General features: G+C 40.7%; 3 protein-coding genes across 9 annotated transcripts in view; 1 reads left to right on the forward strand and 2 right to left on the reverse strand.

Annotated features, from left to right (window-relative positions):
- RSPRY1 (ring finger and SPRY domain containing 1) overlaps window positions 1–14896 on the reverse strand; it is a 43931-nt gene extending 29035 nt beyond the window's left edge. Inside the window, exons 1-2 of one of the 2 annotated variants that reach the window (XM_086689374.1) lie at window positions 14744–14896; window positions 1670–2174 (exon numbers count right to left, since the gene is read on the reverse strand). In XM_086689374.1, coding sequence (XP_086545500.1) covers window positions 1670–2019 — 350 coding nt within the window. In that variant the 5' untranslated portion in view covers window positions 2020–2174; window positions 14744–14896. Of the gene's footprint in view, window positions 1–1669; window positions 2175–14404 lie in introns of both variants that reach the window. The other variant, XM_025920724.2, reaches the window with a different exon arrangement.
- NLRC5 (NLR family CARD domain containing 5) overlaps window positions 1–22318 on the reverse strand; it is a 227302-nt gene that overhangs the window by 32036 nt on the left and 172948 nt on the right. The gene's annotated exons all lie outside the window — the stretch shown is intronic.
- The window catches only part of PSME3IP1 (proteasome activator subunit 3 interacting protein 1), a 31530-nt gene continuing 24112 nt past the window's right edge, over window positions 14901–22318 (forward strand). Inside the window, exon 1 of one of the 6 annotated variants that reach the window (XM_086689375.1) lies at window positions 14901–15034. The gene's annotated coding sequence lies outside the window, so the exon portion shown is untranslated. The other 5 variants (XM_086689377.1, XM_086689380.1, XM_086689376.1 and 2 more) reach the window with 5 other exon arrangements.

Below are 22318 nucleotides of genomic sequence, written 5' to 3' on the forward strand. Positions count from 1 at the left end.
TAGGAAGGGCAGGGAAAGAGAAGAGAGGGAAACAAACTACAAGAGACTCTTAACTGACAGAGAACACACTGAGGGTTGATGAAGGGAGGTGGGTGGGAGACGGGCTAGATGGGTGGTGAGTATTAAGAAGGGCACTTGTGATGAGCACGGGGTGTTGAATGTAAATGATGAATCACTGAATTCTACCTCTGAAACCAATGTTGTACTGTATATAAACTACAATATAAATAATTTAAAAAAAGAAATAAAAAGAGTCTATCCACAGTATAAACAAAATTGAGTCAGATACCAGAACTGCTTCAAAGGCTGGTATTAATAACATTGGAAGACCTTTCTGAATTGGTTATGGAGAAGATTTGTAAGAACCTCCTTTCCCCGGCCTGTTCTACAGCAGATATTAAGATGTACAAAATAAATTTATGTCTATGAGGGAAAAAATTCCCCTCAGAATAATATGCACAGGTATACCTTGTTTAACGCTATAATTTTGAGGAATTAAAACTAGGTTTTATAAAAGGGATTATCAAATATTTAGATACTTAAATTTACTAGCAGAGCCTGAGGCAAAAAGAACCCAGATATAACTTTAAAAAAAAGTTGGGGCACCTGGGTGGCTCGGTTGAATGTCTGGCTCCTCTTGATTTCAGCTCAGCTCATGATCTCGAAGTTCATGGGATCGAGCCCTGTGTCAGGCTCTGTGCTGACAGTGTGGAGCCTGCTTGGGATTCTCTCTCTCTCTCTCTCTCTCTGCTCTTCCCCCCTGCTTATGCTCCCTCTCTCTCAAAATAAATAAGCATTAAAAAAAATACTATCATCTACTGAGTGATTGTTATGTGTAAGGCACTATTCTAGAAGCTTTACATATATTATGATAATCTCTGTAAGACATAATTTCCCTCTTATAGATGAGGAACCTGAGGCTTAGAGAATTAATTCACCCACTATTATGTAGCTAGTCAAGGGGCTGGGCCGAAATTTGAAACTTGGTTGATCATGGTTCTAAAACTTTTGCTCCTAACTACTGAACTGCAGTTAAGTTAAAATATTTTTTCAACTTGAACAATGTTCTTTCATTTCACTCTTATTCAATCTGGTATTTCATACATATAGTTAGACAAAGCAGGGGAGAAACAAAACACGTACAGGTGTGCCCTGCAGTTTCAATTTACAAGCTTCCCAAATGGATCTAAGATGGCCAAATAAGGGATACAAAAAGAGAGGAGGACGAACGCTTTCCTTGATCTATGTCCCTACATCGCCAACAGAAAGTGCACACAGCCATGCTCTCGGAAAAGTAACTCATCTTGAATCTCTGGTCTGTGGCGTAGATAGGCAAGCAAGATAAGAATCAGTCTTTGTGAAACCATTTCCTATTGTAGCTTGCAACACAAACTCGCTCCTTATTTACTACATTCCCTAATAAAGATCATAGCTTTGTGTTTTCTGCTATTGAAATGTTTAGATACTTCCAAACAGGAGTAGATGTTAGCAAGTAAAAATATCAAAGCTTATAATTTACTCTGCCATCAGAGGAGAAATAAAATATTCTCCCTTGCCTTATGAGCTCAAGGCTTGGTGAAGAGATCCTAATGAAGTGAAGGAGTCAAAGGTTATGGTTCCTATAGAACGCTGTCATCTCATAGGAGGTGGCAAGGAGTCAGATACTTACTTGTCTACAAGAGTCCGTATGACTGCTAGTGTGTCCAGCACTAGTCCATCTACATTTTGTTTCTTTCTCCTTGGCTCATGTGGTCCTCGGCCCCTCCTTGGTGGCCGAACAGGGTCCCGGGGTTGGCTCCTCATGTCAGCAGTGGGTACTGCACTGTTCTCAGCTTGTTGCTGCTGGGTGTCAACACTATCTTCCGCTCCACTGTCATCTCGGCAGATACAGGAATTACCCATGGTAGCAGTGGCACCTCTAGTCCCCAGGAAGTGGGCTATGTGCTCCTCAAGAGTCAACAGCAGACCCTGGCCAAGGCTTCTGCTCACTAAGAACACGGCCCAACCAAAGACAATCATTTAGATAGTTTTCAGTTTTCCAAGTACTGTTTTCATAATCTGGAGTGGAGGAACTTGCATTCTATTTGTTTTTAACAAACGAATATGGAAGAAAGTTGCAGAACCGATCTCCAACATTATCAATTCCAGGGAATCTGGGTCATCCAGTGGCAGTTCTAAAAGAGAAGAAAAGAAAAATGCATCAGAGATTCTTGGTCATTTAATTACTCACAGTTTCTAAGTTTGATTTTACAGGCATAGGATTACAGTGGGAAATCATCTCTGGTTATTTTTATAGGTTTCCGACACAAAGAGGTACCTTTACATAAGGGAATTACGATCAAGAACTTCTTTTTAGCACTACAACATAAAGTTGATTGCTAAACCATATCCTTGTAAACCACACAAATTACCACTGATTTTTCCCCCCAAAATCCATATGCATGGTTCTACCTATGCAGAAATACATTAGAAGAATATGTACCATTGTTGCAAAGACTCCTTTAATGGATTAAAAAAAAAAAAAGAACTGTTTCCTTTTTAAATTTAAATGTATGAGAAAAGTTAATATTTCAAATAAACTATCTAATTACAGATGCTTATTGTTAAAAAAAAGTTATGATACAAATATGCTAGCACCCACTTGATATCAAGGAGAATAAAGAGTAGAGTGTTTCATTTGAATGCAATCACCAAACTGTACACGTTTCCCATTTGGAGGCACTCTTGAGAATTTACAGAAATCATACAAGCAGTTATAAAGTTTTTCTGTTATGTCAGCAAGACTGTTTGGAGAGAGGCAAATATACATTACAAAGTTACATTTTCACAACGATGAGTTTTTTGTACAATATGTCTGCTGCTACAAAGTTACGAAAGAGCACACCCATGATCTTTGTCTAAAAATACTGACTAGGCACCCTATGCCTACACCATGCTGGCACTGGGAGAATAAAAATGAACAAGGCACAGTCCCTGCCCTCTAGGAATTCATGGATGGCAATTCTCATCCCATACAGTCTGGTCATCAACAAAAACCTAATGATAGAACCACCTCCTCATTAAACTGAGAAAATCTGGTTAGGTCTAGAAAGGATTTGGAAGAAGAAAACAGAAGTGGGAGGGGGTTGGCAATAGAAAGTAAAAAATCATGCCAAGACCCGGAGACAAGACCCATAAGGACAAAATGGACGTATAAGGAATAGAGACTAGTGTATACTTTCAACATTTGGTTATTTACAATTAAACTGTGTATATTGAGCACTGGCTCAGGAATAGCTATAAATAAAATGTGTAATTCAATGGAGCAAGAGAAAAGCAAGAGAAAAATTAACTCCATTATTGGGACAGATTTGCAGCAAATTCTTTTAAATATTTGCCTAGTTTAATTACTGTTCATGGGGGAAAACTAAAGGAAAGGAGATGGAGATAGAAAGCCTTTACTCATATGTATAATAATCTAATATAACCCACAGAGGGAGGGGGAGGGACAACAGAAGGAAGAGGAGGGAGGGATGGGAAGAAAGAAGAGAGTTAACAGACAGTATCTCTCTCCAGACAAGCAAGATAGCAATGGCTGAGCCAAGTAATACCATAGGTATTTTGGTTCTCCCCAGTCAGGCTGTCTTTAAAATTTGGAGGTTATACTTAAAAGGATGTGACTGAAGTATAGGTAGGAGCATAAGACAAGGACTCTGCTGGAAACAGCTTTTTAAAAGAGAATCAACAAAGAGTTGAAGTAATACCATTCCCATTACTGCAGGGACCATGGTATACATACAATTCCCCTCAGAGTAGATAATTAAGAGCTCTCAATGCTTAAAAGGACAAGAGACAGATATCAGAAATAAGGCTTTAAAAGGGTCCCTGCTATAAATTTGATCTTATAAACTATGCTGCTAAGACCAAAAAGTAACATATTTAAGAAGCAGTGCTCCAGCCCTTCTCACAGAAATTTCAGAGAAGACACTGTTGGAACAATTCAGACGAAGTGGGTAAAGAACCCAACGTTTTCTGGTAGGTCTGCCCAGTTGATATGCCACTAGAGCACTCCCATGAAATATCAAAGAACTATATTAAAAGTTTTTTATCTCTTAACTTTTTAATGTTTACTTATTTTTGAGAGAGAGAGAGCACGAGCAAGCAGGAGTGGGGGAGAGGCAGAGAGACGGAGACAGAATCTGAAGCAGGCTCCAGGCTCTGAGCTGTCAGCACAGAGCCCGATATGGGGCTCGAGCCCATGAACCATGAGATCATGACCTGAGCTGAAGTTGGACACTTCACCAACTGAGCCATCCAGGCACCCCATCTGTTAACTTTTTAAAACAAAAGATGGATGCACTTTCATTTTAAGACTGAAATGCTGCATACAATCTACAGAAAAGTGAAAGCCTCTCTTCTGCATAGCCCATTCCTTTCCCAGAGGTAACCCCTGCTAAAAGCTTCATGTGTCTGTTTGCACACTAATATACTTAAAAACAACAACTATTTTTTAAGAGAGAGGCTGCAAGTGAGAAAAGGGCTGGGATGGGGGGCGGGGGGGGGGGGGGAGAGAAAAAAATATCCCATGAGGGGCAGAGGAGAAAGGGAAAGAGAAGTGGGGTTCACCTGAAGTGGGGCTCATGCTCACTCGATGTGGGGCTTTAGCTCACCCAAAGCAGGGCTCGAACTCGAAAACATGAGATCAAGATGTGAGCTGAAGTCAGATGCTTAACCAACTGAGCCACCCGGGTGCACCACCCCCCCCACCCCCCGCCAATTTTTTAACTTAAATAGGATGATGCCATAAACATCTGAGGTTTGCTTTTTTTCTTCTTAACATTTTTTTTGTTTATTTGAGAAAGAGAGCATGAGTGGGGGAGGGGCAGAGAGAAGGAGAGAGAATCCCAAGGAGGCTCCATGCTGTCAGCACAGAGCCTGATGCAGGGCTCGATCTCATGAATGGGGGAGATGACCTGAGCTGAGATCAGGAGTTGGATGCTTAACCAACTGAGCCACCCAGGCACACCAACAGCACATCTTTCTATACCAGTATATCTAAAACTACTCCTCATCCCAGTTAAGTCTGTATCAAAATCCATACTCTGGATTGTCATAGTTTCTTACCCACTAGGCCATAAAAATCTGTGTCTAAGCCAACTAATACTTCGGGGACGGTAGTGGGAGTGGTCCAGGATTCAATACAAGGGAACTCTATTTGGTAATGCTTCATTTCCTGGCCAAGTGCTCTCTTACCCTGAACTGCTCCGTGGTGTTGGGGTTACTGGAGCAGAGGGAATTCTACTGGCTTCTCTAAAGCTCCTGAGCCTTTCCAGATGATCAATATGGAAGTTGGGATAGGCGTGTCATGTAAATAAGATTCAGTCCACTCAGACACATTAAATTGGGGAATGCATAACTGCGGAAGGGAGACCAATCAGGCATTTTAAAAAACTGGTAATGATTTGAGAATGTCAGTTGAGATTAAGTCTCAGAAAAAGTGTTGGGAGAGAACAGAGAATCCTACAATTACAGTTTAATGCCATCACTTGTAAAGCTATTTAGATTAACAAGAAATGATGGGAATGCTTCTGAGAAATACAGTGGGTTAAAAAAAAAAAAAAAAGCTTGTTGAATCTCAAAGTCTTAAACTTCATTCTATCCAAAAATGTTTTGCTAAACTGGATATAGAATAACTAATCTATGCAGATTTCCTTTTAGTACTGTTCTAAAGGGAAGATATCCAGTACCTATAGGTATTTATAAAAATCTGACTCAATTTGAAGGAAGATGACAAGAATTCAGTGAGCTTTTGCTTATTTTCATACTGAACTCAAGTGTAGTTCAGGTCAAGTTCTTCCAAAGGAGTCATTTTCCCTAAATGACCCCAAAATGATGCCAACTACAAAATCTGTCATAGGAGGAAATGGGAGTAAAAAAATAAAGTTTTCAAATATTTTAAAATTAAAGACTTTCTCTTTAATTAAAGACCAGGTGTAAAGAAGAGGCTAATTAGGTGGGGGAAATCTGAAACATACAAGAAAAAAAAAGAGCTGGTATCTTTAAAAAACTTCTGAAATGAACATACAGAGAATCTTTAAGGGTCACATCTAAAGGCAGGGGACATAAGTGAACAAAGGGTATGATCTTTTAGATTTATTCAGTACTAAAGAACGTATAGCTTTTATCAGGAAATCATTGCCACTTGTTATACTTCTCTCACAGAACAAATTGTGAATACTTTAGGCAAAAGACTAGGTAATGAAGTTAAACAATTATACACAGCTTCGTTTTATCTCTTTCCAAAAATCATTATGTGGTCCTCTTCTGAAGGACCATTGTTTTAAGACAGTAACACTCAGCCTACAGATCTTATACAGGATGCCAGAGGCCACCTCCAGTACAGGGTACGGGGCTTTGCAGTCAGAAAGACTGGGCGCAGGTCCCAGCTCTGCAATATTTACAGCTATGCATTCTAAGTACCCTATTGACACACTTTAAAACATGGAGATAATAATAGTTCTTACACAGTACTACTGTGAGGATTAAATGGAATAATGCATGTAAAACATGTGGCACAGAGCCTTACACTTACACTGGATCCATAAATGCAAGATGTTATTATAAAATGAGTGACTAAATAATCTGGGATGTGGGGACTCTGGAGTAAGACCTGATTTAAGAGTACTAAGAAGGGCGCCTGGGTGGCTCAGTCAGTTGAGTGTCCAACTTCGGCTCAGGTCACGATCTCACGGTTCGTGGGTTTGAGCCCTGCGTCGGGCTCTGCATGGACAGTTCAGAGCCTGGAGTCTGCTTCAGGTTCTGTGTCTCCCTCTCTTTCTGCCCCTCCCCTGCTCTCCCTCTGTCTTTCTCTCTCTCCGTCAAAAGTAAATAAACATTAAAAAATTAAAAAAAAAAAAAAAGCACTAAGATAACTGTGGGGCACTTGGGTGGTTCAGTCAGTTGAGTATCCAACTTTTGATTTCAGCTCAGGTGATGATCACAGTTTGTGGGTTCAAGCCTGGCGTGGGGCTCTGCGCTGACAGTGCAGAGCCTGCTTGGGATCCTCTTTCTCTGCCCTCCCCTCTCTTTCGAGATAAACTTTAAACAAAGAAACAAACAGCACTAAGATAACCAAAGAAGTTATCCTTTATAGTTATCACCTACCCTGTACTAAAATAATTTTTACTTATCCATACTTTTAGACAAAGAACCTTAGAAGGGATTGTAGCTTAATCATCCCAAAGGCAATGTCCATTAGAATTGCTTAAGTACTTCTTAAAATGCAAATTCCTGGTTCCACTCCAAATCACCAGCATCAGAATTTCTAGGATGTGACCCAAGCAACTATTTTCTTCAAATTCTCCAGTTGATTCTGATGGTGGTCAGGTTTGGAAATCACTGTGCTATAGAACCTACCACAGAAATGTGTCACAATAGGTAGGACCTACTAACTGGATGAAGGAACAAATTGAAACACTACAGAGTGATTCTTCTGAGGTCAAAAAAGTTAATCTCCCTTTCCAGAAAAATGAACTGATACTATCTTTGAACTTAGCCTTCTGGAGAAGGCAGCCAAAAAAGCCATTAGAGTACAGTTACATCCATTAATGATTATATACAGTACATACTGACATAATGAATAAAATAGCTCCCTATTTTTCCCAACAGACCCACCCTATGAAGCATCATGAATCAAGATGGTACCCTCCTGATGGGTAATATCATTCAATGGTTGACAGACTGAATGAAATGGAAAATGAATAAGAATAGAGATTATGTAAAGGCAAAACATCTCAAATACCTATATACTTCCACAGAACTTTGATGACTACTTAGCATTAGATGGTTGGCTCAATTTTGAGAACAAAAAAAGCTAGTCACATATTTTAAATATACACAAGGACTAGATCTGTGGCTGTAGCAGTCATCAACTGACGTGGCAACCACCAACTGATTAAATTATAATGATGCCACTGGATGTCATTGCTTAGTAGAGACACTTTTTACCATCTAAATGATAATGCGTTTTAAATCATTATACTGTTCATAGCCATTTTGCTGCAAGTGCATAATTATAAAACATTTCCTTTTACAAAATAAAGTAACAACTATTCTTTCCATTTCTATGTCATTTACGATTTATTAGATTTTTACATTTTATTTACTTTAGCGTTGCTCTGAAAGGGAAAAAGAAATCAAACTTGGGCTCTCAGAAAGTTCAGTGTTAAGGCAGTGAGGTCCGGTACTCAAAACACAGACCTCTACCATCATAAACTATCCACCACAGAGACATCTGGCCAACTGATCTAACCCTGTCTGACGATGGTCCAGGAATCAATGATTCATCTCTTCAAATATTTGCTTGCATTCAATCATAATAAAGCTCAGTGACATTAAGAATATTTTCTTTTCTCTGAAAATAAGACTTCAGGATTATGCTGCCAAGAAAGGAGAAGCTGGTTAAATGAATGGCTATAGGAAGAAAAAACACACTTTGGGCATGAAATTACCATTGCTGTCATCTTCACCTCATCATTCCAAAACAGTGTTCCAGGATGCAGTAATTTTTTCCAAGCCACTCCCCAATTCTCAAAGACTAAATCCTATAGCATGAAGAGTAACAACATGTAATACATTGAAAATTTTAATGGTTTTCTTTCATTAGATCAAGTTTTGGATTTTATCCTAAGATAGTGAATATGCATAGGACCAGGGATAGCGTCCAGTGTCATGTTTAATGCGCCCTCGACATTTTATTATGGACAGCTTCAAACATACAGAAAAGTTGAATTTTACAGTGAACACCTACATACCCACCATCTACATTCTAACAATAACATTTTACTATACTTGCTTTATCACACACCTATCCTCAATCCATCTGTTTTTGATGCATTTCAAAGTAAATCACAGGTATTAGTATACTGCCTCCCTAAATAATTCAGCATGTATATCACTAACTGGCCTTCAATATGTTTTCAGAGGTTAAATCTACACATAATGAAAGATACAAGTCTTAAGAATATATGTGCCAAGTTTTGTCAAATGCATACACCTGTGTAACTCAAAGGTAGACAACCTTACTCAAATATTTTTGTTTTTAAAATATTCTACAGAACAGCCCAAAGACCGTAACTTTTTTTTTTTTTTTTTTTTTTGCTGAAGACTGTGTCTAAATGGGGAAAAGTTGGAGGTCAACAAGGTTATTTAGTTGTACAATAAGTAGATAAGAAAAGTGTATTATATGTCAAGAGTATACTTACAAGTTGAAACAGAAACCACCTAAAGACATTTTAACAAGAGTGTTTTTCTCTAGACTAAAAAGCATCTGATATTCTGTGGTGGGGGTGGGGGTGAGGGGGGAAGATTGTGAAATATTTGGTTGGAACTTCACTTTTCCCCCAAAAGAAAAAGCAGCTCTGGTAAGATAGTTTTACATGTCACCCAGGTGTCCAAAACTATCTGCATTAGTGCTGGCCACTTGAAGTTTAAGCCAGATAGGGTACTATTATCCCAGAGATCATAACTAACCTTCACATTGTCCGAGAAAAGCACTGGGTAATTTTCATACTTCTGCTATGCACAGAGGTTAGTTAGAGAAAGTACAACTTTGGGAAGAAAAGTAGTTAATTTTTCTGGTTGAATTGGTAGAGAAGGAGTAGCTGGAAAAAGCTTCTAAAACGTTGGGAACTTTTTAACTCAGTAGCAGTGGTGGCTGTGGTCAGGTGAGATTTTTTAGCAGAATAAATTATAGAAGATAGCCCTGACCTGAAACAGTACAAAGGAGAAGAGTCAAATCCTTTTAATATTCAAAAATTGTAACAAGAAATAAAATGTAGGGCTGGGATAGAGTAAGGAATTTCCAGAAGCAAATAATAGTAAAAAAGGACAAGTAAATAATACTTGCCTGGTCTCAAGAATTGAAAATTTTGCCTTGAATCCAAAACGGAAATGCTAAGGAAGAACTGAGGTAAGCGCTAATGATGGCTACAGTACGGAGGGGAAAACCACACGTAATACGCCACACTATTGGGGATTTATACCCCCTGGGAGACCAAATAACAGGAAGTCATATAGATCTGTTACTCAAACACATATATCATCCACAAATCTGAAGGAAAAGGACTTTACTGTTACAGAACTCTCTGCTATTAAGAAAACAAAATGTGTCAATAGCATGTATAGCAACACTTTCCTTTTTTTTTTTTTAAATTTTTTTTTTTCAACGTTTATTTATTTTTGTGACAGAGAGAGACAGAGCATGAACGGGGCAGGGGCAGAGAGAGAGAGGGAGACACAGAATCGGAAACAGGCTCCAGGCTCCGAGCCATCAGCCCAGAGCCTGACGCGGGGCTCGAACTCCCGGACCGCGAGATCGTGACCTGGCTGAAGTCGGACGCTTAACCGACTGCGCCACCCAGGCGCCCCAACACTTTCCTTAAAGAGATCTACTTAGTCAATTGCATACTCAATTGGATACCTATTAGAAACTAATAGGCAGTCAATAAGTAATTTAAGTGAATTTATTCTAAAATCTGTAAAAATGAAATATTTCTAAAGGAGTTATCACTTTGAAAAACTGAGACAACATCACTCAATAAATATAAACCCAATGCTTATATGCACCAAGCAAAGCCAAAGAAAGGTCCTCATGTTTTTGGCAGAGGGACAAAGGACAGCAACAGACAACACACCTAGTGCCGGACCCATAACACAGCACATGCCATAGAAACTTACGGATAAAGCATTAGGTCTACTAGGAGGAGGCCTCTCCCTCGACCGTTTTTCCAGTGGAAAAGGAACTTAGTGACCTTCAAGTATCTCTTACAACCAAGTTTTTAGGTGACTATATATACCAGAATTAGCAAAAGGGGAATGAAGATTTATCTGTGCTGCAACACATTCATGTTTTAAATTATAAGCCAAAGCATTTTTGGTACAACTATGCCTAGCCACACAGTGAAAAGTTAACCAAAAGCCCATAAATTAAATAGATAAAGATGAAGCTAATAGTAATTTAAATGGCAGGTGGGGGAGGGGGGTAGAAAAGAGGAAGCACAATGGAAACCCAAGATCCATTTGAGACCATACTGAGGATACATCCTAAATAAGCACCCTTCCTGAATATGGCAGGAACCCCATTCTGCATATGACATGTAAGAAGCTTTGCACTGTTGCCAAGTTTCCCAGGACAGACTCAGGGACAACAGTAAACTCTAATGCTATACTAGTTTTGGCTTATGAATACACATTTTAGTAATTCTTAACAATTCACTTCATAAGTTATTAATAAGCAGCCCTTAGGTATATGAAAGTATGAACAACTATGAAGCAATAAGAACTGAAAAAAGGAGTTGCACTTCTCACAAAGAACGATGGAGTAGGAGCCTTACTTGGAGAGTCACTGCATTAGGGGAGCCCATGAGCAGAAACTTAACTCTTCCGGAGGTAGAAGGGGTAAGAAAAAAATTACACTGCAACGTTAAACCGAGGTAATAATAAACGTGCCAAGTCAAGTATTTCAAACGTTCTATTTGATGTGTATAGGACCCATGATATTATGCCTGGAATAATTTCAAACAACAAGAAAGTTACATGCATGGTTCATTCATTAACAAACTTCTGGAGTGCATCAATTCTTTAATTTTTCAAACACATTCTTCATTTTCAAAAGCTCAGAAAGGGAGAAAGGAAAATATTCTCTTACAGCCAACCACTATAAAATGTTTGCTTCATTTAGCCTTGTATATATCACACAGTTATATACAGTTTTCTATAGTTAAATATGCTCTTACATCTTTAACCAGCAAGCATTCTCTTTTGAAATGGACACGGAGAGTAAAATTTAACAATTTTACCTTTTTTCCCAATCATATTGCAAAAGCTATTTCAAAAGCTGACCACCGAATAGATAAACCAAAGTGAAAATATTCATTCTTTTGCACTACTAAAATTGTAAGTCTCCTTCTAATGGTTTTGGCCCAAGTTTTATCATTCACCACTTCCTATTCTGTTTTTCAATTTTCAAAATTGTACACAAGGAAAAACTATCCAAACTCAATGGTAAACGCGAAGATGCCAAATATTTGAAGAGAAGCTACACTGATAGTTTACTGCTCCCAAATAACTCTGGATATAGACTGCTGGTTCCATTGTGATTCCCATCTGTGGTGCCTAATGATTTTCCATTTACTTTTTAAGCCCTGTGACTATCGCACCTACTTTACAAACATCCGATCACGAAACAGAAAACTTCCAATTTGAAGTAGTAATACTGATTACCATCCTTAAGAATTCCTAATAATTTCTCAAACTATGTAGATATTAGAGTATCAAGGAGAGTTGTATTTTAAAGGATGCAAAATGACTTCTCACTTCATTAAAAAAATTATTTATTTTTGTAATTCCTGATAGGCTGAATTAAGATGAGTAGAAACAAAATGAGTAAATGCACTTCAGGAACACACAACAATTTTTTTGTTATTCTCTTGCCAAAACACACTTCAGAGTTGTATCGAATAACAAACTTTTATACATAATGCTAAGTTTTTATTTTCCCTTGTTTCTTGGCCAATTTACTAAGGTGAAAAGTCATTTGTTGACAAACTGAAAAAGTCCACAGAGCATGCTGGAACATTTCCTATAATCAATAACTTAAAAATAATCATGGAATACAGAAATAATGAAGGGTTTGTGAAAACAGCAAAAGCAGGCCACAGACATTAAGCAGTAGGTCAGGACAACATGTATCCTGGGAAATCAGAAAGCTCATAAAATCACCACAGTGCTTTTTTTTTTTAAAGACCCATGGAATATAAAATTAGAAAAACAGGAATTTCAAGCCAGCTTTTAGCTAAAAAACAACAACAAAAAAAAAAAAACCTTCAAAAATCACAAATTATCCAACATCTGGAAAACCAGCTAACAAACGCCATTAACCAAATATTAGGAAAATGTCATACATGGACTCAAGTATTTTATAGCTTCATAGGGGGAGCTACAAAGCAAGATGTCATTCGAGGAAATGTAACTTCTATATATGGGGAAAAATAAAAAGAACCATTGTGGAAGAGAAATTTAAAAGCAATTGCTTATGTGCCTCATAATCTAGTTTGAGGCCACCGCAGAGTGCAGAAAGGCGTAATATTCGTGGGGGGAAAAAAGGAGGTCTCATTTACAAAATCACAAGAGAGGAAGCATGATATTCACTACATGTAGACATCCAAAGGCCATAAATATATAGATGGAAAAAGGGGAGGAGGTTTATAATATTGAGATCAAATTTCAGCTGTCAGAGAAAAACTTTCTGAAGGAAAAGATTATATTCTAGTGCTACCTCCTGCCAGCACCATCAGCAGTTCAGAGTAAATTAAAACTCTGGGAGCAAAAAACCGGAAATCCCTCCACTCCCATCTAAGCAGGGGCTGAAACCATGGGTTTAGATCATAATATGACCTAGAAAGCTCTGAACCTTGAGGTTTTCATACAATATGGCTCCCAGTACAAGAGATGATCAACAATTGTGTTAATACTAATCCCTTACATCTACATACTGCTTTACAGTTTGGAAAGTGCCTTCACTTTTCTTCTCCAACCCCTTTGGTGGTAGAATCGCAGTACTTGACTCGCACACAGCTTGTAGTTTCTAAAGTATCTTCACGTACTGCCCTATTTTACAGAAGGGACCCGAGGAGGTTAATAAGGACGGTACACGGTACGTGAGGGGCCTGGACGTCTGCAGGACCCTACTCAGTCACTCGTAGACACTTCCAACCTCCTGAAGTTCAAAGTACAACACTCCAAGGGGGAGCAGCCAGCCTCATTCAGACAGCTCTACGGCATGGAACTGCACAGTTTCAGTGAACCATCTCTGCCTCGCTCTCCCTCCCCGAAGACAGGGAAACTGAGGCACCAGGTAGGAACAAAAGCCACAGCTAGAGCTACGCAAGCAGTGCTGTTAGGATGGACTTCCCTCCACCCCACCTGCACTTTGCCCAGAAGCAGCTGAATCCTGTGTTTGAGACAGAGGTTCGGTCTCCAGAGAGGAAAACCCTTGCCATTACTGCTTCCCTCTCACTATTCTCCGCCGGGCTTTCCTACCGAGGGTGGTCTCTTCTCTCCAGAGCCGCTCAGCAACAACCTCTCTCTAGGGCCCTTACCCATTTTCCACATCGGGCCTCCGGAGTAAAAGAATCCTCTAGCTCTGGCTCCCAACTCCTAGCCCCTCTCCCTGAGGTGTCTCTCGACCCCAAGGCATTTCTATGTCTCCCAGGGGAAGGTCCGACTTCCACCCGTGCCACCTAAACCTTAAACTCCACAAAAGAAAACCCTCCCAAAGCCTCCTCCCGTTACCCCTTCCGTCCAGGACACCCCCGAGGAGCACCCCTAAACATCAGGAGCCTCCCAAGAGCTACCTGCCTCTCACCTGGGCCCTTTTAGCCACGGCCTCCTCGGAAGGGCGACCCCCAACAACCTCCTCCGGTCACGAATCCGCTAAAGGGGGAACACCCTCTTCCAGGTACCTCTTCAGGCGCCTTCAGCGCGGGCCTCAGTGGAGAACCTCCGGGCTGTTTCCTGGGCTCTGCCCAACGCCACTCCCTCCCGGGCCCCTTCCCGGAGTCTCCCTCAGCCCCAGTCCGGTCTCCCCACCGCAGACTCGGGCGGCTGTTCCCCTCCCTCACGGACGTCCCCAGCCCTCGGACTCCCCCCAGCTCCGCGTCCCCAGTGGTTTCCCAGAGCAGCGCGGCCGGGCTGCGGCACTGACTTCTCCAGCTCCAGGGCCCACCCGAGGGAGGGGGCGGCGGTGGCGGCGCGACTCCTTTGTGACAGGTCCGAGAGAGCGGTAAAGATGGACGCGAGGCCACGGCGCTGCCATTACGCGCTGGGCCCACCCCCGCTTCGTACCGCCCCTGCCCTCCCTCAGTCCCCTAGGAAACGCCCCTTCCTCTGTGGCAAGCCCTCTCCCTTACAGCCAGTCATAGTTCAGGGGTGGTATCACGTGATCGCCCGGCCCGACCCGCCCCCCAAGCACGAGCTGGCCAATCCCCTTGCTGAGGTGAGAATGGCCCAATCAAGTCTCTCTGGCTAGCTTTCCTGGTACCGGATTTCCATCTGTCTCCTGGGGAGGAAGAAAGGTGCGGATTGGGTTACGCTACCGGAAGCGGGGCGGAACTTTGTTGTGGCGGTGAGGAAGAGGAAGCCCTGAAGGGTCAAAAGGAATACAAAAGCAAAGGCTATTTTCTTTCTTTTCTTTTTTTCTTTCTCTCTTTCCCTTTTTTTTTTTTTTCCCCTAAAGAGCGCGTGGCCTTAGTGGTGGCGGTTTGGGGTGGGCGCCGCCGAGGTGAGGGGGTCTAGCCTCCTGCACGCTGGTAGGTGAGTGCGGCCTGGGCCCTGGCAGAGAGACCTGGGCTCCAGCTTCTTCGCTGAGGAGATGGGGGTGTGTTGGGGGGGCGGGGTGGGCTACGTCTGGTGTGAGGTTTAGGGCCAAGCCCGTTCTCAGTCTGCGCACTTGCCCAGTATTCTGAGTCACCGGAGCCAGGGGCTTGCTGGGGGCCAGCCTGAGGGGAGCCGAGGGAACCCGCGGGAAGGCCTCCAACTTGTCTGGGGGGAAGGATCCCGGCCCTTTCTAGCGGTCTTGGGACTTCGCACCTCTTGCCGGATCTCTTCCACCGTTTCTGCTAAGTGGGGCCACCCAGGTTCCAAGTGAGGAGCGGGCTCTCTCCCAGGGGTCTTGGAAAGGCTCCGGGCTACTCAGGAGATGTGGGAGTGCCTGGTTGGACATGGTTGAATCACAGAGTGCAAGTGTAGGATGGGAAACACATTTATTATGTACCATGCACCTTTTGCTGTGCTCAGTGCGTTTTCTTCTGATAGATAGCAATCCACCGTGCTCGTTTCGCAAAAAAAAAAAAAAAAAAAGGAAACTAAGACTGAGGGTTGGGTTGAAGGATCTTGATTGAGAGTTTGCTCACGTGAGTTGTCAATGCGCACAGGTGTAAAGGTGGCGACCTACTTGTTGATAGCAGTGGTTCTTAATCTAGTAGAAAACGAGATCTTCTGTGGCCTGTTTAAATGCAGACTCTCGGACCCTACCCCCCAGATAGTCTGACTGAGTAGGTCTGCAGTTGGGACCCAGGGAAGCCAAGTGCGGGCCTGGTTGTCAGAATTCCCAATGCCCTCTTGTGTATACCAGCTGTGAGGTAAGGTTTGTTGATTGTTCGGCTGTTTGACTTGATATCAAACAGGGACCTCATGAAATAGTTTGGAGGGCACGACTTCTGAAATCCTTGAAAAGAATCAGTGTTTATACTCCCTTTTGATAACCAGGAATTGAGCGGAGATAAAAGCAGCTTTTACAGTCTTTCAAATGGAGCATGAGAGGAGCTGTTAACAATTTATAGGGGTCTGAAAGCAGAGGCTGGCCACCTATTTTTCTCAGCTGAAGTGTTGGTGTCTTAATCCCTTACAATCAGGAAGAATTATGTCAAGACCATTTACCTGGTTAGCAGTCTTCCCTTTTACCTTCTAAGAATCTTGATGTTTGGTTAGAGTTAAGCTGCTGCCTCAGAAATTGAAATCCACGTAGCTGGTAAGTGAAGTAATTAAAGTGCGTGGTTCCGCCATTCATGCACTCATACTGTAATCGTGCCTTTTGGGCAGCTGCATTGAACAAGTTCGGTATATTCACTGTTGATCACCTTTTGAAAATGCTTTGTCTGCATTCTTAAATGTGATCTGTTTCTTTATTGTAGGATGTATTTTAAAAGTTGTTTTCTGTTTTTTGTTTTCTGCATTTTCCTGGCGATATATCCAACTATGGATGTGTTTTTGTTGGATTTGGTGTTTGTCAGACTTCTTTTCATTCTGTAAAATTCTTGGCCATTTTATATTGCTATGCCCCATTGTTTATCTCCTTTGCTGATTTAACACAGATCCTTTCACTTTATTGTCTATGCCTCTTACTCTTTTATTTTTCCATACTACATCCTGGATAATGTTTTCTTCATTAATTCTCAAGTTATTTCTAATCTGTTATTACACCCTTCCATTGACATCTTAAATTCAGTTATTGTGTTTTTTAGTTCCTGAGGTTCTATTTCATCCTTTTTCAAATGTGCCATGCCATTGTTTCACAGTCTGCTGTTAATTTAGAGGCTTGGTTTTTGTTTCTTTCAACGCAGTAAGCATTGTTTTATAATCTGTATGTGTTAATTCCACTGTCAATTCCCTTTGAGTCTGTTTCTTTTGCTCATTATTGCTGCTGTTTTTCCTCCCAGTTCACCTTTACCTTTTTAAAAAATTTGTTTATTTTTGAGAGACAGAGACAGACAGAAGCCCAAGAGGGCTCTGCACTGACGCGGGTCTCAAACTCACTAACCTAAGATCATGACCTGAGCCGAAATCACGAGTCGTACACTTAACAGACTGAGCCACCCAGGCGCCCCCACCTTTATCTTAATGGTATAGTTCTTTGGGACACTAGGTTAAGATGAAGAAGTTGGTTATCAGACTCTGCACCTTTTGTGGACTCCTGGCTTTGACTTTTGTTTCTGTTGCTTCGTAAGTGCATCAAAACAGCAGTTTTCAAGGTCAAGGACAGAGAAATCCTCAGGATGAAAACCAGTTTGAATGTTGGGTTTAATTTCTGATTTTCTTTCACCTTTCTTGGCTTTGGGCCTTTTTTTGTTTGTTTGGTTTTTTTTGTTTGTTTTTTTTACTGCCTTGTTAGGTTTTCTGTTTAAGAATCATTTAAAAAATTTCTTCCAGGGGCGCCTGGGTGGTGCAGTCGGTTAAGCGTCCGACTTCAGCCAGGTCACGATCTCGCGCTCCGTGAGTTCGAGCCCCGCGTCAGGCTCTGGGCTGATGGCTCAGAGCCTGGAGCCTGTTTCCGATTCTGTGTCTCCCTCTCTGCCCCTCCCCCGTTCATGCTCTGTCTCTCTCTGTCCCAAAAATAAATAAAAACGTTGAAAAAAAAAATTTCTTCCAGTTTTTTGTTTGTTTAGTCATAGAGGTAGAGGATTGGTCTTTATTACCTAGCCCACTATTTCTGGAAATGAAAGCCCCCTTTCATGTTGATTTTGGAATGTGAAATTTGTGATTTCAGGCAGTCTTAAAGATCTTTCTCCGTATACCTTAAACTTCCACCACTTTTCCCTATGTAGTGTCACAGCTGCTGTCAACATGAAGTTTCCCTGATACTTTTTTTTAGTCTTCCTTTTCTGAACTCCATAGTGCTTAGCTTCTATTTATTCTCTTGTAGCATTTAACCTCATTCTTCTCCTAAAATTGCTTATGCCAACCTTATCTCTTTTACTGAATGCAACTTCTTCATTTGCTAAATTGTAGAGTGCCATTTCAGCACCGAGCACTCTGTGCCTTGCACACAGTAGGTCCCCTGTAAAGATTTACTTCAACAATACCACTGAATGGGTTAGTTGGCCTTGTGTGGTTTGTGTAATGCAAAGTTTATCTTCCTTTGAACCCCAGATGAACTAGTTGGTTGGCATTTAGGAGTCACAATGTGTAAAAAATACAGCTAATATTAGAATCATACATAGTGAGGAAAGTGATTATACTCTGAGAGGCACACATGAACTACGGAACTGATGATCAGTCAAAGAAATCAATATTTTAAGATCTCTTTTTCTTTTCAGTGCATATAGATGAATTCAAGGTAAAAGCACATATGATAGACTGTTCTTGTGCTATGAAAAGATAAATGTATATATACGTTTGCTTAAAAAAAATTTTTTTTTATTGCATGTGTTTTTTTAGATGCCTGGACAACCAGAAGATTGTGACAAATTGCTCTTTATAATAAACATTTTAAATATGAATAAAATTGCGTATGCTGTACCCTGATTTTTAGATTCCTTTAGTCTCCTTTGCTACTGGAGTGCATTAAATAAGGCTTAATGTTAGATTGAGGATTACTTTGGTAACAAACGCTCATCTTGTTCTCTGTTAGAAGTTGTGCTCTGAAGTTTTATAATGTATAGGGAAAGTCATCTTGATCTGAATTACTGTGGCTTGGTAGAAGTGACTTCTGGCCAGAAAGCTATCTATTTGGAATACAGTTGAGTTTGCCAGATGGCAAATTCCTCTTAATTGCTGTCCTGCATTTTGAAATCCCATGTGACTTGAACATCAGGGTAAAAATGTTGGAAGAGCAGGACTTAAGTATATTTACTGGCGAAAGGAAAGTGGATTGGCCTATTGTTTTTGCTTCCCAAAGAGAAGCCTCAGAACACCATAACAAAGAAATCTGATTCCCCCTGGTGTATTTTTACACTACAGTCTAATGTTAGAATTAGGAAGGTGTAGTGGCCAGTGATGTAAACACTTAAGTAGTCTGCCATCACAAAATTCAATTCCATAGGAAACCAGATCTCATTAACTTGTATCATGGCACTAGCTAAATGGAATAATTTTTCAAGTCAGCAGTAGGAATTACTTTGGGGGCAGCAGCAGTGGAAGTTTTATATCTTGTATAGCATGCGGTGTCACCGGGCCCATTTTGTCCCTCCAACCTGGAAATTAAATACCACAGTCTCCAGTACAAACACAGAAGTGCTATGTTTAACAGTTACTTTGGCCTGATATGTAAGAACTTTGTGTTTTTTTGGCTGTCAAGCAAATTTGAAAACTATAAGTGTCAGTTTGTAACTTTTAAGGTTGGACAAAGTGATTTTGGTATGGTTTTGGTTTTCCATGAATTCCCTGTTTGAAGAACTTAATCCTTTTTAAGGTAATGCAATGTTTAGTTTGATAATTAAACTTGAATCATCTTACGGGGGGAAAAGCAATGTGAGTAAAGGAAAGTTGACAGCACTTATTCTTTCTAAAATTAAATACACTGAAGAAAACGAATATTCCTGTTGTAAATACTCTTCATTCCTACATGAATCTTTATAGTTCGGTCCCAGGCCCCTGGGCTTTGTTTGTGTTTTGTTTTTAATTATTCTAGCAAAGGGGAAAAATAAGAGACTTGTGGAAATTTAGCAGGGCAGTAGGATTTAGAAATAAACAGTTTATTTTCCAGTTCTTGCTTACTTCCAGAAGGAGGTGAATGAGCTCCAGGTTCTCATCACCTTCTTTTGCAGAATAAACAACCAATGAAAATTGAACTCTTCAAAGAAAAATGCTTTCTGTGGGAAATACTTTTTCTTCAGTGTAACAGCATTTTTCAGTCAGTTGAAATTAAAGGAAAGTAGTGAGTTATTCTTGAAGAACATATCAATTATGTAATATAGGAAAGCGATTTAATTTTTGGTCGTCTGTTTCTGGCCACCCAAATTTTGTGTTTGAATAGAATTCCCTGTGAGACATAGGAGCTTGAGCAAATACTTACATAACATCTATTTTCTGTAACTCATGTGGACATTACCTTGGAATATTCATGTGAGATCATTCTTCCCTGCTTAAATTCTTGAAATCCTCTTCATGGTTGGTTTATTCAATAAGTATTTATTATTATCTGCCTAATATATGCCAGACACTGTGCTAAGAAGCACTACGAATACAAAGAGCCGTTGGAACAGTCACAAACGGTAAAACACAGTGGGTAAGTGCTGGGGTAGTGTTAGAGTTAGAAACGGCTCGAGTAGGGGTGGATGTAGAAACAGGGAGACTAGTGGAAGGCTATTGCAGTAGCCCTTGCCGGGATGAGGTCCTGAAAAGAAGACATTAGAAAGGAAAGGACTCAGGAGGCCAGGGTGGCTCAGTCAGTTGAGCTTCTGATTCCTGATTGCGGTTCAGGTCATGGTCTTACGGTTCATGGGTTCAAGCCCGGTGTCGGGCTCTGTGCTGGGGGTGCGGAGCCTGCTTGAGATTCATTCTCCCTCCCTCTGCCCCTCCCCAGCTCTTTCTCAAAATAAATAAATAAACTAAAAAAAAAAAAAAAAAAGAAAGGACTCTCCTCTTGAAAAAAAGGAAAGATGGATAAAAAAGAGGTCATTATGAGGTAGCAACACCAGACTTGGTGACTGGTGAGATGTAAGGCAGTGAGGGAAAAGGTTCATGTCCAGGTTTTCAGCCAGGGAAACTAGATTGATCCGTATTTATGCCCTTCATTGTTGCCCCTTACTTGTACTATTCATTGTAGTAATTCATTATATACACTATTATCTGGTATTAACTAGCTTAAGGGTACTAACTCTTTTAAAGTTTATTTCTTCTATGCACCTCATAGAATCTGGCTGGACTAGTGGAAGCACAATGTCAAGTTTATTTAAATTAACCTAATAAAAGAGTAAAATGGAGAACCCAACTAAAGGGAAAATATAGAATTACCAAATTATATATACATGTAAGTTTTTCCTAATTTCTCTGTTTGATGTAATCCCTTTGTTCACGTGAATGATCTGTTTCTTCCCCACTCCTTGAGTACAGACAGTATTTCTCTCCTATAATCAGTCCAGAGCTTAGCGTAGTGCTTTGTAGTAATGGCAGACCTTTCAAAGCATTTTTTAGGCATGTGTCAAACAGTGTGCTAAGTGCTTTGCACGAATTACCTTGCTTATCCTCACAGAAACTCTCTGTTGTGCAGGACTATTTTAATCCCCACTGGTGAGTGCAACCTGTGGATGAGGAAACCAAGACTCTGAGCACTTAAGTGACTTGCCCAGGGCATACAGCTTGTAACTGGCAGAACTGAGGTCTCTTGATTTCAGACAGAGTGTAAAGTCTTTATCGTTACCTGTGCTGCCTTGTGTAAGGAGACTGGTACAGAAGGTACTTGTTTTCTAGTGGGGAACTTCGATCAAGTTGTGGTGAAAGGTGTGTGAAGTTAAGCTTGCTTCTTGGCGGTATGTATTGACAGTGAAGTTTTGAATCCTGAAAAAATCTGAGTATTTCTGGAGAGGGAATATCCTGACCATTATCTGAATACTCAGGAGTATGGCCACTTGTTCATGAGCATTTTCTGTCCCTATCTTTGACCTCTCCTAACATAGGAAGATGACCAGTAGCCAGGAGGGCCACTGGCAAGGTTGAAGGCAAGGAGGGAATGATGGTTGAAGTGCCAGGGAATGAGGACACGCGGAAGATGTAGAAAGGCTAGAAAGGATAGAGCAATCTGTGCTTTAGTTGTATCCCTTTAATGCTCAGAAATTCATTATAATTAGGTGTGGCCATCTAGCTTTTTAAAATTTATTTTGAGACAAGGGAATATCAGGACTATAATATTAGCTTTAAAGAGCAGGCTTTTTTAAGTGTTCATTCGTTTTGACTCTGTTTTCAGGAAACCATCCCATTGAGAGCGGTAGTTTCTCTGTCAAATTCTGAAGCCATTGTCTTTAAATTTCCCTTTTTCAACGTGCTGCTTCATCTTCTTTGAGTT

Source organism: Puma concolor, chromosome E2 (genome assembly GCF_028749965.1).
Source record: "Puma concolor isolate L17-30 chromosome E2, mPumCon1.1.hap2, whole genome shotgun sequence".
Classification (NCBI taxonomy): domain Eukaryota; kingdom Metazoa; phylum Chordata; class Mammalia; order Carnivora; family Felidae; genus Puma; species Puma concolor.